The 17425-nt window shown below is 43.5% G+C and overlaps 1 protein-coding gene across 2 annotated transcripts; it reads right to left on the bottom strand.

Moving 5' to 3' along the window:
* Positions 1–586: 586 nt before the first annotated feature.
* Positions 587–15073, bottom strand: mdc1 (mediator of DNA damage checkpoint 1). 2 transcript variants are annotated; one of them, XM_030072961.1, is made up of 11 exons: positions 15008–15073; positions 13900–14073; positions 12881–13492; positions 12700–12778; positions 11217–12532; positions 6948–10759; positions 6292–6423; positions 4712–4894; positions 3495–3620; positions 2498–2608; positions 587–1905 (listed from the first exon to the last, which is right to left on the bottom strand). In XM_030072961.1, the coding sequence occupies exons 2-11, from the start codon at positions 14036–14038 to the stop codon at positions 1711–1713; spliced, it is 6705 nt and encodes a 2234-aa protein (XP_029928821.1). In that variant the 5' UTR covers positions 14039–14073; positions 15008–15073; the 3' UTR covers positions 587–1710. The 2 variants fall into 2 exon arrangements, with proteins under 2 accessions (XP_029928821.1, XP_029928822.1); XM_030072962.1 differs by lacking the exon at positions 15008–15073 and adding an exon at positions 14227–14247.
* Positions 15074–17425: the final 2352 nt, after the last annotated feature.

Raw genomic sequence — 17425 nt, 5'->3', positions numbered from 1 at the left:
ACAAGAGAATGGTAATGCCTTTAAAAATCCCTTTGTACTGCTGACTGTTCAGGTTTGATCAGCCTTACAGAAACAGACAAACTCTCTGTAATCATAACAGTGTAAATTTACATGCAAATAACACTGGAGGTTTGAACGTCCACCTAATAGTTAAGCATTATAAGCAGAACATCAAATTGAAACTAAAACAATACTGACACAGCTGGCTTGTAAAGTGTACAGAATCAAAGGCTATACTCTTTTAGGTGGGGAAAAAGATATCAACAAAAAACTGTTTGTTGGTGATACAGAAAAGGATTTTATGGTAAGTAGATTTAGAACATTTAGTTATAAGAATCTGCTGTAGTTATAGAATAGGGAAGTTAGTCACCAGCTGCCAGGTCTTTAGATAACCTGAACTCCTTAGAAAATATTCATTTATTGTCTTTGTGTCTTCCTTCAACACAGCGGTCATGACATGCCATGATATGCATGGAAAGATCTGAAGAGGTTTATGGATGTGTTGTGTGTGAGGTTTTATCTATCTATCTATCTACACACACACACACACACTGGGATTATTGAATATGAATCACACAACAAAGACTGTATACAAAAGGTTTATTTTCCATGTGAACACAGATACTAATATGATTATAGGCCAAACATGATCAGATCTTGTGGTACACGCAGCACTAGCACAGACCTCCACTCAAGTGTCTATATCATGTCTCATCTCTTGAGGTAACACACAGGAGTAAAGCCTCACTGCTGCGGGTGCAGCTTAATAGTTAACACAGTGACAACAGGCACACAGGTAAAGTCATGATTAGCCCAGTAGGCACTACGTACTTGTTATTGGAACAGGAAACAAACCTTTTCATCAACTGGCCCCTGTAGCTGATTTCAAAACTCATCTGTTATTTTCACAATTGTACCAGTCAAACATGACAGTTAGACATGATGTTTGAAACAGAGCAAATGACTAAATTACGGTTGGTTGCCCACGAGCAAGGCTGTAGAATGGGAAAACTGACCAAAAACAGTATTTCTGCTGATTGTTATATCTGTACAGGGGGGAAAGGGAAATGTAGGCCACGGGCAGCTAATGGGTAATTATTTTCCTCCCTGCATAGCAGCAACACCACACACACCTTTAGTAAAGTTAAAACAGCTATATTTGTCTCACAAGTACACAGAAAAAGAATGCACTATCATGAAATGAGTCTTTAAGTGGGTTTGTGCAACATAAACAAATGTTGCAGACTCTTTTCAAACCTAGAAAGATTCTACTGGCAACTTTGCAAACAGCAATCTTGTGAAAGTCATCCATTTGTTTGCTTTCCAGCGGAATCACAAGTCACATTTTCATTCTTGATCTTTTGACATACAAAGAGATTTTAATGTTTGATGGATAGCAAATCGGAATGCCATGTATGCTTCCAGTGACACTTTCTCCCAAACTGTGGTTTTAATACATGCAAGTGACATTCATTTCGTGGCATATTGCAAATGTGGAGGATAAAATACATTCTCAAGGATTTCATACAGTTGTATACACGATAGATCCAAGATCCTCGATGGATCCTGTTGACTCACTAGTGATGCTGCCGGTCTCTATGGTTTGGATGGACACCTGGAAGTGCTGTATGGGCGTGTAAACCACTAACACGGATGTCCCACCATGCAGTCGGAGCTTTGTGTGCGGATCAATAGCATACCCTGTTGATGCTATGTCTTCTTCCTGCCTCTCCCTCTGCCTCCTGCAGGTTGTGTAGGGGCTGGCAGGGCGTGAGCCTCCAAGTCGACTTTCTGCTGAAGAATCCCTGTTAGGATGAACTCAGCGGTGACGACTGGGAGAGAGGCAGCAAGAGCCGCGCCGCACAGCGACCAGTCCTCCTCACAGGAAATCACTACGGTCTGGGCCTGAGAGGGGGATGGGTGAGAGGGAGGGAGGAGGGGGATAGTGAGGGGAGACATATAGAGAAGAACTGAGATTTGTAATTTCAATTTACCACCATGTTTACCACAACCATTCGATGTTAAGTTATGCGAGAACTGACTACAGCTCGAATTATACTACTGTGAACATACATGTAAATGCCTGTGAAGCGACACACAAGGGTGGTCATGCACCCTGCACGTCAAACAAGATGACTGGTTGAACTGTCCTACTTTTGGTCGGGAGGCAGGATCAGAATGGGAAGAAAAAGTTGAATTAATATGGAGAAAATAGAAGAGGACCTTGCATATTTGGTTTTAAATTACCAATTCAACAGTGCAATTTCTTTTCACTGGAGGTGAAAACTGATTTCTGTTTCCCAGTGTCTTCTGTATTATCACTATTTTGGGGTTTACTAAAAGTGACATTTCCTCGAAGTGGACAAGTGATGATCATAAAAGTATAAAAAGAAAACAACCACACGAACGTCTCCAAATGACACCCGTTCATGTTCTCTGACATGCAGATGGAGAATCAGGTTCCAGCCTTAAGACAGGGCCTGTGGTGAACTGGTACCTTGTGAGAAGAGGGCATCCTGGGAAGAAAGCTCGCTCCACAGCACAAAATGATGTCCTTCATCTGTACTGGCTCTGGCTTCACCGACTTTGTTACATGGATCTCATATCCCTGAGAGAAAGACGAAGAGAAAGAGACAAATGGGGGTTAGATAACAGATGCAGTATAGAACAGGTTTACAATAGAGTAATGTAGATTTGCACATGTATGCATGAATCTACACCTGTAACTTGGAAGTCACTGAGATGTAGCATAAAATAATCAGGTTTCTGACATACATCTAACTGAGGAGGAGGCTAAAAATCAAGAAGCTGTACTTTGGTCACTGACATGCTACACAAGGATTGTTTTAAATTTGATTCCTGACATTAGTATCAGCATGACATGCGTGAATCAGTGAATTACCACAACTATCCCTTTGCTGCTATTAAGAAAGCGAAAAACAGTGCGATAGCATTAAAAAGATAATTGCCTGCTTCCCTAAGTGAAGTGCCTGTAATTGATAATCAGTACATTACAGCTGCCGTGAAATGCTTTCCCGCAGTTTAGCGGTAAGAAAAAAAAAATCAAAACTCTGCTTTGTCGACAGGCTGAGATGTGAGTCACCACATAAGTAAAGTGCATCGCAAAACTAGTTTAAACAAAGTAAAACTGCAGAGAAAATGTCTTTTTAAAGCAATTAAAATTTTCACTGAACCATGACACAGAAGTTCAGCGACCCAATCTATTAACGCTGGTCCTGGGTCCGTCTCAGCTCAGACGTAAAGTCATCACTGAGGCATGCAGCTGATTCTTACATACCAAATTCTGGATTCCCCCACGACCCTATTGTTTACCATCAATGAACTCTTAGCAGTGTGCATGTCATTACACTGATTAGTCATTAATTAGCCAACTAACACACCACCTACCACTCTATCATACAAAGAAAAGACAAGAACGCTTCAAAAGCAGAGATGAAGGGGCCATATGGGGATGGCTGAGTCAGTGAGTGTACCTGTAAGAGAGGCTGACTGCAGGCAGTCCTCAGAGATTCCTGCAGGCAGAAATTAAACTTCTTTTCCTGCTCTGCATCCTTCACAATGAAAGCATTAGGAGACAGGAAGCTCCCAGCCTTACCACTCTGAAACAGAGGGAGGGGGAGAGGCAAACGGGGGGAGGGGAAGTAGAGAGCAAGAACAGTAAGTTATCTATTCGAGTGTGTTTGTGTGTGTGTGTGTGTGTGTGTGTGCATGTGTATCAGCGGTGGGTAGTAATGTGTTACACAAACACAGCGTGTTAACACAAATGAGTAAAGGAGTACAATTTTGTGGGCTGTACTTATTTCTCTTAATCAAGTCATTTTTTAAAGCAGCAATCTACTCCTTTCTTTGTCACATTTCACCAAATAGGTTGAGTTGGTTGGTTGGTTGGTTGGTTGGTTGGTTTCACGCAGTGAGCTGACAGACACACATTGCTCTGCTGCTGCACCGTCAGCGCCACAGAGCAAGTGATTAAAGAAGTGCTGTAGTCAGTGACCCTTTCAATTTCAACTCAAGCTGGTCAGGTAGCGAGTGGCAATGGAAGGTCAAACGGCTGAATTAGAGGCCGCATGAGAGCAACTGCTGGCTGCACTTAGATCCACCTTTTCAAATGTTTTGCAAAAAGGGAAACAGTTACATTATGAAGTGCCGCCTGTGCCTGGCCAAAAACCACAGAAATGTCAGCGTTTAAAAACCCATCATCCAACCTACGCAAGCACATCAAGGGAAGCTGAAGAATGAGCTTAACATAAGAACCGATGGTGGTGTCGTTGAAAATCAAACCGGCGTGATGGCAATGTTGAACAAAAACAAGTTACATATCAAAATTTTGGACATGTGTTTCATCTTGTGTTAAAGTATCTTAATTTAATGATGCTCAACAAGAAAACAAGACAAATAAAAAAAAAAAGTAAAAATTGCCATCACTACTATCACATGGTGTGAAAACAGACCAAACTAAAAATGCAACTAGTATTCACAACTCAAAGTGTTTTTTTTTGTTTTGTTTTTTTTTTGCTGAATACTCTTTTATTCTTTCTTGAGCAGTTCTCTCACATAGTAACCTTTACTCCTAATCAAGCACATTTTAGATGAGTAGCTGTAGTCGTATTTGCGTATAATCATCCACATGAATGTGTCAGAGAGGGGGAAAAAAGGACTCTGGAGAGTATTACCTGCTACAGCAACTCACCTTTTCTAACCAGCTGGGGGTGACAATGGGGACCCCTTTAGCCACGGCACAGAGAAACTTGACAGTCCTGCGCACCTTATCAGTCACCAGGCAGGTCACGTCTGCCACACCTTTGGCCAAGCCGCCTCCCAGACGAGCCACCACCTTCTCCCCGGCTTCATCCACCACCCCTGTGAACAACACCTGAAAGAGAGGCAGAAAAATGTCCATGATCTTTTCTCACACATTGCCTAATTACAAGTGAACCAGCACCTGTATGCAAAAGTCACATGGACACGCAGGCTGATCATTTATCGAACAGAGTTTTGACTTCCCATAAGCTTTAAATTTGGAAGTGGATAGGTGGGGTGATACCAAGTCAAGTCATTCAACCACAGAAGTGGAATCAACAGCATGGCCATGCATTATCAAATCACAACTCTCCAGTGGTCATAGCACTTTAAAATGGCTGCCACAGAGCACTTGATGGGGTTGCCAGTGATATCAGCATTGGTTTGGTGCATTAAAAAATGCTGCATCCTAATCATAAGACCTTTTTAGTCTATAATCCTATGTATATATTTTACTTGTGAATGCCAAATATACACAAAATGTTTTTTAGTGTTAGCGGGTTGGGTTTCAGCAGCAGAGAGCTCAGAACTGGTCATGGGTTGAGTCTCTTCAAGTTGCAATGGCTTTGCTCGTCTTTTGCGTGGAGCTGGAATTAAGTCTTCACTTTCCTCATCTTCACATGTGGCCATGGGCTGAGTTTCAGAAGAAGAGAGCTCAACAACAGACCTCAATAGACTCCTCCATTTGAGACATTTTAGTAAAACATGACACTTTTGTTGCATCAAAGTTTTAGTAATAAAGGTGGCATTTTAACAGAGAGAGTATGGTGTCTCATTCTCCATGGATCCTATATTCATTTCAGGTGGCGCCTCTCCTCCAGTTGTTGGAGTGCATCAGTTTATTGGTGCTCAACTATAACCAACTGTAACATTATTTAATTGCTTTTCATACCACAAATGACACCAGTGTTGAGTTTAATCCAATCTGGTGAATTAGAGTTTAATCCTCTTCATTTTCAAAGCCTGTGAACGCTAGTGTAGCTATTTCTTTCGATGTGGAAACCAGTCTTGGTAAACTCAGTTAATATTTGAAAAACGTATTCAGCTAGCAAACTCCAGTTGTCTGTCACACAGCAATGCAGTTAACAAAAGCAGTTAAAAGACATTAAAAACACAAAAGGTTGGAAGATTGCCAATGGAGGATCTACAGACTGGGAATGTTTTGGAATGTAATACATGCTTCTGTTTCTCATCTATACTTTAATCCGCCTCGTGTTGCCATAGTGACAGCTACCAGTGGTCAATACTGCATAGACTCTATGGTCAGAGAGGTGAGTGTGTGAATGAGTGCCATGCTGCACGTCTGAGCACACCCTACTGGAAAATATTTTTCCTTTTTTTGGAGTGGGTGTGGAGTGGTGTCAGGGAATTTGAGCAGGGCAAAATGTTAGACCACGTTGATCAATGTGGTTTTGTTGCCTGCACGTATATTTCTAACAAACAGCAACACCAACAGAGACAAACACAGACCTTGTAGACCTGGCTGGCAGGTCGTGATTGAGCAGCAACCACTGGGGAGGCAGAGGAGGAGCGAGGAGTCTTTGCCATAGGAGAAGAGTCCGCGGGAGCCACTCGCCTCCGGGATGCACTACTGGTGGGTGTCTAGGACAAATAAAAGAAAGTGGTGGTGGTGGTGGGGACCACAAGAGTTGCAAAATAGACAGAATGAAAAGAAAGCAAAGTGAAAGAGACAAGGAAGAGATGTGGTGAGTGAAGGAAGAGAGGCAAGAGTCATGACCCACAAGAGCAGGGAGTGACCGCACAACAGGTAAACCACTTAATTCATTAATGTGGTAATGGTGATGCAGAGGGTCAGACCACTCACATAGCTGAAAGGGACCTGGACTGCTAGTGATGTTAATTGATGCACATTATGAACGTGGAAAGGCTGACTCAGAGGGGGAAATGCACCATGGCCTCTGGCCAAGGTAAAAGCGTCATTTTCAAGGAGAGAAGTTCCTGTACACTGCTTACTTGTGCAGTTGATAACTGAGCTATGCCTCTCCTTTGGTTTAGCTTAGTTTAGGTTTATGCTTCATTTAGTTTCATTGAAATATCAAAACAATCCAGTAAATGTTCATTGTAAGTACCTCTCAGAAAGAAACATTTCCTATCCAGATGATTACCTCTGGTGTTTCAGCACTTGCATCCTGATTCATGGAACTCTGGGCCGATGTCCCATCTTCTTCCTGCTTCTCTTCTTTCTTTTTGTGGGCCACAGACTGCCTGCCTTTGCGTTTTTTATCAGCAATCTCCTCTATTTTCTTACTCTCTTCTTTCACCTCCACTTTAGGAAGTGACTCTTGTGTATTCTTCTTCCCCTGAGCAGTGGAAGCTCTGCCCTGTTTCTTAGCTGGGATAGGAGCAGGGTTCTCCTCATGCGTTTCCTCCTTTTCCTCTTTTGCTGCTTCTATTCCTCTCCCTCCTTGGGCTTTCCCCTTCTCTTTGGACACACTGCCTTCATCCTCCTCTGCCTCCTCCTCCAGTTCTCTCTTTCTGCCTTTTCCTCTCCCTTTCTCTTTTATTTTATCTCCATCGTTGACAGCAGCAGCTATTAGAGTTGTTAAAATTTCTTTTTGGCCTTTATCCCTGACATTCCTTTTAGGCACAAGAGATTCTTCACCTACATTTTCTTCCTCCTGACTTGACTGGTCATCTCCATGTACAGCTGGAGGTTCAGAGTTTTCACTGGCTCGCTTTTGCCCCCTTGTGGTACTGGACTGCATAGAGTCTGCCTTCTCTTCACCATCTATTTCAGAAACATCACTGAAGGAGCCCTCTGTTTTCCTGCTCTTTCTACCTCTAGCTGTAGCTTTGGGAGCTGAGCTCTGGTCACTCTGGCTGTTGAGAGGAGGTATGGAATCTGTCTCTGGCTGTGTCTTCCTCCCTCTTCCTCGCCCTCTGCCTCCTCTTCCTCTGTTCTGAGAGCTGACGCTGCAGCTGGATACCTCTGAGTTAAGGGAGTTGATGGAGTTAGACCTAGAAAGGACTCCTAGAGGGGGAGTATCATCACCAGCCTGCTCTGCGGCCTGTCTCTCAGCAGATGGCTCTCCAGCCACTGTCCTCCTCCTGCTGTCTCTAGTGATGTTTGTAGTTTTCTTTGCTCCTCGGCCTCGGCCTCGGCCTCGGCCTCTCCCCTTGCTTTCCTGGGTGGTAACACTGGCGGCAGACATAACTGAGCTGACCGAGTCGGAAGAGTTGGAGCGAGACCTGGTTCTCCTCGCTGGGCCGTCTTCACTGGTTGAGATGCCTTGGTCCTGTTCCACTTGTGCTGTGGATGGGTCAGCAATCGTTCTTCTGACCGCTCTTCGACCCCTTGTGGCCGATTTGAGCTTGTTTTCTTCATCCTTATTTTCATGTTGCTCTTTAATTAGTTTTTCTTTGGCCTCCTCTCCTAGCTGTTCTCTTCCTTGTTTTTCTCTCTCTGATCTCCTTTTCTCTTCTTCTGCCTTTTCATGCTGAAATCTTTCTTTTTCTTCTTGTTCCTTTCTTTCTCTGTCTATTCTTGCTTTTTGTTCTCTCTCTAATCTCTCCTTTTCTTCTGTTTTGGCCCTTTCGTGCTCTAATCTTTCATTTTCTTCTTGTTCCTTTCTTTCTCTCTCTATTCTTGCTTTTTCTTCTCTCTGTAATCTGTCCTGCTCTTCTCTTTCAGCTCTTTCACGCTCTAATCTTTCTTGTTCTTCCTTCTTCTTTCGTTCCATCTCTAACCTTTCTTGTTCTTCTTTTTCCTTCTGTATCCGATATCTTTCTTTTTCCTCTTGTTCCTTTCGTTCCCTCTCTAATCTGGCATTTTCTTCTCTCTCTAGTCTGGCATTTTCCTCTTTCTCTAATCTCTCCTTTTCTTCTCTTTCAGCCCTTTCATGCTCTAATCTTTCTTGTTGTTCCTTTTCTTTTCTTTCCCTCTCTAACCTTTCTTGCTCTGCCCTCCTTTCCCTCTCCAATCTCTCTTTCTCTTGTCTCTGCTCTCTTTCTATCCTTTCCTTCTCCTCTTGTTCCTTCAGCAGCCTGTCCTTTTCCACTTCCTCTTTTCTTTCTTCCTCCATGCTGTTATCTTTCTGATGCCTCCTGGTTCTTCTCCCTCTACTCAGCTTTGACTGCTCAACAGCCTGCGTTTCCTCACTCTCATAGTCCTCTTCAGGTACTTTTCGTCCTCTTCCTCTGGTGGTTGAAAGAGCTTTACCATTCCCTCTTGTCTGTCTCCTTGGAGGATCTGCATACTCCAGCTTCTCTTCTGCTATTACAGCCCTGCCCCCTCTTTTACTTGCACTACTGATGCTACTGGTCCCAGCCTCAGATTCTTGTCGTTTCCCTCTCTGAGGTTGTTTTGTTGTTTTCTGTAGTTCAACTTTTTTGTCTGCCTCCTCATGGTCCTCTTCCTCATCCATGGCACAGGTGTCTATAGGCTGAGTTTCAGAGTTTGTTGTAAGTGTGCTGGTTAAAACTTTTTGATTTTTAGGCACTGATCTGGCATTGGTAGGAGGTGGCAATTTAGCTACTTTTTCATCTTCTTCACTGTTACTATTACCATCATGCACGGGTTGGGTTTCAGCAGCAGAGAGCTCAGAACTGCTCATGGGTTGAGTCTCCTCAAGTTGCAATGGCTTTGCTCGTCTTTTGCGTGGAGCTGGAATTAAGTCTTCACTTTCCTCATCTTCACATGTGGCCATGGGCTGAGTTTCAGAAGAAGAGAGCTCAGAACTGGTCATGGGTTGAGTCTCTTCAAGTTGTAGAGCCTTTGCTTTTCTTTTGCGCGGGACTGGAATGAGGTCCTCACTTTCCTCATCTTCACATGTGGCCATGGGCTGAGTTTCAGAAGAAGAGAGCTCAGAACTGGTCATGGGTTGAGTCTCTTCAAGTTGTAGAGCCTTTGCTTTTCTTTTGCGCAGGACTGGAATGAGGTCCTCACTTTCCTCATCTTCACATGTGGCCATGGGCAGAGTTTCAGCAGCAGAGAGCTCAGAACTGGTCATGGGTTGAGTCTCTTCAAGCTGCAGTGCCTTTGCTTTTCTTTTGCGTGGGACTGGAATGAGGTCCTCACTTTCCTCATCTTCACATGTGGCCATGGGCAGAGTTTCAGCAGCAGAGAGCTCAGAACTGGTCATGGGTTGAGTCTCCTCGTCTTCAAGTTGCAGTGCCTTTGCTTTTCTTTTGCGGGGAGCTGGAATGAGATCCTCACTTTCCTCATTTTCAACAGTAGCCAGGGGCTGAGTTTCAGCTGTGGAAACTATTGGCATCTCCTGTCGTTGAGTTGCCTCCTCATCATCCCCCTTTTCTTGTCTTTCATTCTGTTTTATGCGTTTTCCCTGACAAACCGAGGAACAAGGTCTGTCTTTTACTTGATTATCCTCTTCCTCAAAAGCAGACATTGGTTGGGTTTCAGCCACGGAAAGAAGTGTGGTAGGAAAGTCTACAGGCTGAGTCTCAGCAGTTACAATATTTATTTTGTCCTCTTCCTCTGCGCCAGCCTCTGTATCACTCTGGGTCTCTGGGATATATGCCTGAGTTGCTTCCAGGGCAAAATCTACCCGACTTTCCTTCTTTGCTGAACATCTGGCAGGTTCCTCGTCCCCTCCATAGGCCTGGGTGGCCTCCAAGTCTGAATCCTTCCCCACAGAGGTCCTTTCTAGGGATGAGATGGCTTCATACTTTTGGGTGTCTTCCATATCCACATTCCCAGCCACGGGGATAAAAGCTTGGGTGTTCTCCATGGCTAAAGCCTGGGCCTGGGGCAGCAGGTGGCTGCTATCAGACAAACCCAGCTGGAAAGAGCCTCCTCTGCTAGACTGCCCATCTTTCTCATCACCAGAGGAGATCTCTAGGCCAAAAGCTTGGGTGGAGTCCAGTGTGGGGTCATATGAATGGCTGCCCTGATGGTCTCTGTTTTCCAGGACAAAGGACTGGGTCTCAGCTATCACAAAGTCCTGGTCCTCCTGGGTATCTGTGTAGGAAGATAAAAGTGTATTAATGCTGATGTACAATAACATTATTATGCTTGAGTAACACTGTGTGACTGAGGGAGGCTTGATTTTCCCTGTATCTCCCTCCCTCTATTTCCTCTATTACCCCTTCTGAACCGATCCCAAAGTGAACACAACATCAAAACAATTTTCTTAAGTGCCCCTGTCTCACCTTCAAGACTTTGATAATATTTCTGTAAACAGCTCTAGTAATTCTCTAGTAATTCTCAAATTGACAGCTAGTGAAATAAAAATAACACCAAAGAAATGACTTGCTTCGCCCCACAAGAGGCTATGAAACACAACAACAGCACCCGGCAGGGACTCAGTGGACATACTGGAAATTAAAACAACCCATGAAAACCCTGGTCAGTCCCCCTAAAGACTAGGCCACCCTTCCACCCAGTACAAAATAATGCATAAGTAATAATAAATTACCTGACAATTCTAGAGGAGTAGAGCACTTCTGCAGGGGAGGAACTGAAGGTGTTGGTAACCTTGAACGCGTTTCTCTGGACAGGCCTGACATCTGACCTTCACCCACCTCTCCATCAACCTCCTTATCCTCCACATCTGTATCACTGTCCATTCTGAACTCGGATTTTTCAGCCGTTTCTCCAGTAGGGGGCACACTGGGCTCATCTAAATCTGTATCCCCATCATAATCTGACTGAAGAGCTGTTGACGTGGTAAGAGCAGCAGCTGACAGGGAGACTGACTCGTCTTTGGCAGTTGATGGTACAGCATTTCTTGCCATGACAACTGGTGGGAGCAGAGGTGCATCCTCCTCCAGATCTGTGTCACTGTTTGATAAAATATCCAAATCAGCTCCTGTGTCTGCAATAGTGGGTGGCTCTGTGTCAGCAACCACCACCGGGGGTTTCCCGGTGGCAGGAGCAGGGATCACTTCATCATCTGTGTCACTGTCTAGATGCATGATTTGTGGAGCAGCAGAGGCAGACTCAACTCTGCTGTCCTTTAATTCTAATCTGGAGGGAGTTTCATCCACTTTGCTGGAGTCATTTTCTTCTTCCTCATCGACATCTGTGTCACTGTCCAGGTGGAAATCTTTTTGTTCTGCTGAAGGGGCAGAGTCAGCTGTGTGTGCAACCTGATGTGATGTGGGTGCTGCTTTGGCGGCAGCATTTGACACAGAAGCGTCAGCGTCATCGTCCACATCAGTGTCACTGTCTAGCATGACGCCTATTGCTTGGACAACTGGAACAGAATCAGCAGGTTTGGTACTGTCCATAGAAGCAGGCACTGAATTGGACACTTTTGCTAAGGCATCATCTTCCTCATCCACATCCGTATCACTATCCATGTGAAACTGGACTTGTTTTGAGGAATGATCAGCTTTCGATGTTGCATTCGAGGTCACAGGAATGGCAGAGACCGCCACTGCCTCCTCCTCCTCTCCCTCCACATCAGTGTCACTGTCCATGTTAAAAACAGGCATGGCGTCCGTAGAGACTGCCGGTGTAGACACAGGCAATCCATCTCCTCCTGAGAGACTGACATTGTTTTCCCATTTCACAGGCACATCTTGTCCACTTTCCTCAGGCTGTCTCTCTCCTGTTGCTGCTCTTTCTTCCTCCCTTCCTTCCTCCTCATCACTGTCAGACACAATCACCTGTGCCTTTTTTTTCTTCAGCTGTCGACCCACATCCACGTCTTTCTCCTCCTTGCTAAAGCTGACACTTTTGTTAGGTCTATTTTTAGTGGAGGAGGGTGTGATGGGACTCTCGTCCTCACTGTAAAATCATAAAAAAAACATGATGGCAAGTTATATCAGAAGAGAAAGTAATGCATTAAATGTAAAGAAGAACACTCTATTTATTAGTTATGCCTGTGTAATAAATAAACAATCAGAAAACAAAACAAGAAATTGAAGATTGGACAGGAGATGCTGTTAATATACCTCTCAGGAATTATTTTGTTTGTGGGACTCAAGAATGTAGAGCAGGTGGGGCTGGATATACAGGAGTCAGAATCAGAAACTAGAATAGAAAGCAAAGAGAAACTTGTAAAGATCTAAAAAGCCTTGGAGATGCACACAAAATAGTGCTGCATTTCTGTTCATATTTACATAATTCACATACCCACAGCCTTTTCCTGTCTGCCTCTGCCTCCCCCTTTTTCTCCATCTGAGTCACAGTCTGATTCTGGGACGAGGGTGCACTGTGGCTCATTTGGAGTTTGTTCAAAGGACAGGCACCTTGTTCTAGCAGGAGTCTTCATTGTATTTTGCTGATCCGGTGATGACACCATAGTTGATGCCTCTGGACCTCCGTTGACACATTTTGCACTGTCTGTGCTTGTGTCACATCTCTTTTCCATCAGTGGATCAGTCCGCCTCGCGCTCTCCCCTGAATTTCTGTTCACAGGAGACCTCATATCCCCCTGACCAGACTTCTTGTCCGCAGCACAGCTGAAATACTGGCAGGGGATGTCCGCCACCTCTAACCTGTCTCCCTCGCTCAGGGCGTAGCGGACATGCGGAGTCAGTCTCAAGCGGCCCCTGCGGGTGCCATTCATGCTGCCCAGGTCCCACACCAGCGCCTCCATATCAGCTGCACCGTGGCGCCCACCTCTGGGATACACAGAGATGCTGATAACAGTGTGCCGCTTGGACACTGAGGGCGCTGAGAGGGGCAGGGTGCACAAGTTGGGGTCACGGCCCAGCACATTATCTCCCAAATAGAGGGGCAGCTCTGGGTGACAGAGAGAAGCAATCATGAGTAAAACAGAGACAAAGCCTTTCACTTCCAGTTACTTAGACCAGTGGCTCTCAACCTGGGACACCAAGATCCCCGGGGGTCCTTGAGGGGGTCGACCAGTAAAATGGGTAGTATTTTAATTTCATTACTATTTCATTGACTAGAAGTTAGCCCAGTGAGAGACTGTGTGAGAATGACTATTCAGTTCATATGTTTCACAATCTTCACAATTAAACAGCTATGGAATAACTCAGTTTTATCAGACGGGGATCCTGGAGACTACACCTTATCGAAAATACAGGTTCACTGACTGATGTGTATTAAATTGGGGGTCCTTGACCACTGACTTAGGCGGTGTGTGGAGGTGGTGGGGAGAGTTACAGCAGCAGTGAGCCGCTCACCTGTCTCAGGAAGGTAAGTATTCTTTAACAGCTGCAGTTTAGCCAGCGGCTCTCTCTTCTTGTTTTCACTCTCCTCCTCCTCAGTCTCTTCCTCCTCTGACTCCACTATGGAGTCATCGATCAGCTGGGTGGCATCCATCCCTCACGCACAATAACACAGGAAGGCTGCTCTACCTACAACAACACGGACAAACCACAATGGCTGAGTGAAGACAATTTTATCAAACCTGACAACTGTTAGCTTGACCGCTTCGTCAGCTAACCTAAATAACCTCAGCCAAAAAAAACAAGCTGAACGCAATTTCACACAGCTGGCCTGTAACCTACGTTGTGAATGATGTCTTGGTTGTGATGTTAACGCTGATCATGGACAAAAATCATATATTTTGCACAATCATATCCAAACACTAGTAAACTGTGACGTGCAACTTCGAGCGGACGCCGTTGTCAAGATATTGGTTCCACTTCCGGTTATCAATCAAAATAACAGCAGGAAAGAATAAAAAAAAAAACATAGTTCAAACATCAACATACAGCATGTACTCCAAACAGCTATAAGTACACATGATGGCTTTCAAATATAACTTTTTCCTCTGATGTCCCCCTAATTTTCTCTCTCCAAGAATATTATGCTGTCACACCTTGAATGCACATTGTAAATCAATCTGCTTTCCATATTTTTCAGGTCAGTGTTTTTATATTTTCTAGTGTTGCACTGTACGTTCATTTCTTAGTTGGTCTCACCGTCTTCCTCCCACCTGGTCTTTTCTAATACACCCCGTTTTCCATTGCTGTTATCATATTATTAACCTTTGCAGCAAAAATAATTTCCTCATGGGGTTTATCATAGCCTCAACTTTAATTTCTTATGACATGACAATACCATAACGATTAACATGATAGCCTGTGTCGAATAAACGATAATAGCTATCGTTTGCAGAACGTGTTATTATTACGCGATAAACGAGCGTTTCGTTCACAGTACAGCCACCTGCCGCAAAACTGATCAATACGGCATGTATTTTATCATTTGCAGTCCGCGCGCATAGTGCATCTGTCTTCACGTACATCAAAATGTAATATGTTGCTATATTTTTCCAGCACCTACCTCGCATGCCTCGCACAGGATGGTAAACAATACTTTCCCCTTCCTGGAGGTAATACACGCTACAAGATGCCCGCAGACGATTGGCCAATGACACACTAAGAAGTCACACTAAGAGCTGTTGTTATTGGACAGTCCGTGTTCCATCAAGTTTAAAACGAGTCTGATTGGGCCAAAAAGGGAGCGGCGCGTAACCTTTTTTTTTTTTTTTTTTTTTTTTTTTTTTTTTTTTTTACTATTTCGCGCGATGTTACTCCGTCTCTTAAAGGAGCTGGGGACCGACTTGGTCTTTGAAGAGTATTCCACCTTTTGATTTGAGTAACTCTTGGGTTGCTTTCGCAGTATGTTTTCGGTCCTTGTCCATCTGCACTGTGAAGCGCCGCCCTACCAGTTTTGTTGCATTTGGCTGAATGTGAGCAGATAGTAATAGCCTTATAAACATCAGAATTCATCTGCTACTTCCACCAGCAGTCACATCATCAATAAACACTGGTGACCCAGTTCCACTGGCAGCCATACATGCCCATGCCATAACACTGCCTCCATCATGCTGGACACATGATGTGCTCTGCTTTGGGCAAAGTCTGATCTGGCCTTCCTGTGCGTGAGTGACACCAGTGGTGTGGCACCTTGCTGTATACCCTCTGTATTTCGTTTCTCACAAACATCTCATGACTGTAGATTTGGATAATGACACGCCTCCCTCCTCCAGAGTCTTTTTGGCTTGCCTAGACTTTGTGAATGGGTTTTTCTTCACCAGGGAAACAATTCTCTGGTCATCCACTTTAAATGTCTTCTGTGGTCTTCCAGGCCTTTTGGTGTTGCTGAGCTCACCAGTGAATTCCTTCTTTTTCTGGATATACCAAACTGGTGATTTGGCTGCTCCTAAAGTTTTTTGCTATCTGTCTGATACATTTTCTTTGCTTTTTGAGCCTAAGGATGGCCTCCTTCACCTGCATACACACCACTTTGGACTGCATGTTGAGGGTTCTGATAAACAACAACCAAATGCAAGTGCAAACAATTGGAATGAACTCCAGACCTTTTAATTTCTTAATTTCCCTCATTTGGAATAATGAGGGAAAAGGCCACACCCGGCCATGAAACTGCTTTTTAGTCAAGTGTCCAATTACTTTTGAATGTCTTAAAGCTGAAAGTCTGCACTTCAGTCACGTCTTGATTACTCCATTTCAAATCCGCTGTGGTTGAGTACAAGGGCAAAATTATGAAAATTGTGTCACTGTCCAAATGGTTATGGACCTAACTGTTTATGCAAGAAAGGCCTAATCTTAGGCGTTACCAGTAAAATATTTAATCAGAAATAAATCTAGAAAAGAAATAAATAATTAACTAAATAAACAGTTTGCTTCAAATTACCAGACTCTATCCTGAAAAACAATAGCCTTCTTACAGAGAGTAAGAAGTCACTGACAGATTGCAGGTCTATGCAATGCTCTGTCTGCATGCTAAAGTCATTTTATTCTGGAATTGCCTTCATGTTTTCAGCTTTTGGAAAGCTTTTTTCCAGAATTATTTGTTGTCAAAGGCCTGTACATGATCATTTTTCTGTAAAAGTGTGTGCTGGTTTGCTTTTTCCATTGTTTGTAAACAGTAGTAAAGAGAATATCCACCATTTTGTCATTTGGCAACATTTTACATGAATAAATACAACAAAATTAAAATACCTTTGCTTGACATGACAGCTTGTATTTTAAATAAATATTGCCATGTAAATTAAGTCTAAAATTAAAATGCACAATTTTTAATTTAGCACAAACACAACAGTGTGCCTTAGATTTTTTTGGAGGAAACTTGCAATTTACATTTTTTATTGAGACCATATTCCACACATGGACTGAGCCCTTCACAAGATACCACGTGTTATTATTTAAATATAAAACAGGTGCTAAGCGTTTGTCAGTTATCAAATGTTTCATCTAAATGATTAAATATTTAACATTATGAGGGTTGTTATGCCTCGATGAGTATGTGTAAATATGGAAGTTTCCAAGAGACCTGCTTGCATTGACTGACTACAATTATAATCTATATAATTCACCACTCCAATCCATGGCTTTATGTAAGAGCACATTCAGAAAATGCCTTTCTTTCCTTTCACTGATTACCTTAACATAATCCAGTCTTACAATTAGTTATAAAAAAACAAATGCCTGCAATATCAAATTGAGTAAATGTTAAATATTAAATGAGACCCCACCAAGTAGTTTCTTTGTTTTGTAAGATGTATTCTCTTTCCATTTTTGAAAAATAAATTTAAAAACATTTTTGGCAGTTTTTTTTCATCAGAAGTGGCTCTAGGTTTCTTGTGGATGAGGTGAATTAAAAATCTGAAAGGCTGAAAAAACATTCATGTGGCCTTGGGGGCTCACTGCAGACCCATGTGAGCTGTTGAAGAAAGGT

The sequence above is a fragment of the Myripristis murdjan genome, chromosome 16 (assembly GCF_902150065.1).
Source record: "Myripristis murdjan chromosome 16, fMyrMur1.1, whole genome shotgun sequence".
Lineage (NCBI taxonomy): Eukaryota > Metazoa > Chordata > Actinopteri > Holocentriformes > Holocentridae > Myripristis > Myripristis murdjan.
The sequence above is the reverse complement of the archived record's forward strand: the minus strand, read 5'-3'. Positions and strand labels throughout refer to the sequence as shown.

Bases quoted from the DNA above. Each gene is read 5' to 3' on its own strand.
- mdc1 (XM_030072961.1), bottom strand. From the start codon at position 14,038: ATGGATGCCACCCAGCTGATCGATGACTCCATAGTGGAGTCAGAGGAG. The intron at 4,895-6,291 runs GTCTGTGTTTGT...CCTCTCTTTCAG, and splicing joins CTGCCAGCCAGGTCTACAAG to GTGTTGTTCACAGGGGTGGT. The intron at 2,609-3,494 runs GTACACTCACTG...TCTTTCTCTCAG, and splicing joins GCAGTCAGCCTCTCTTACAG to GGATATGAGATCCATGTAAC.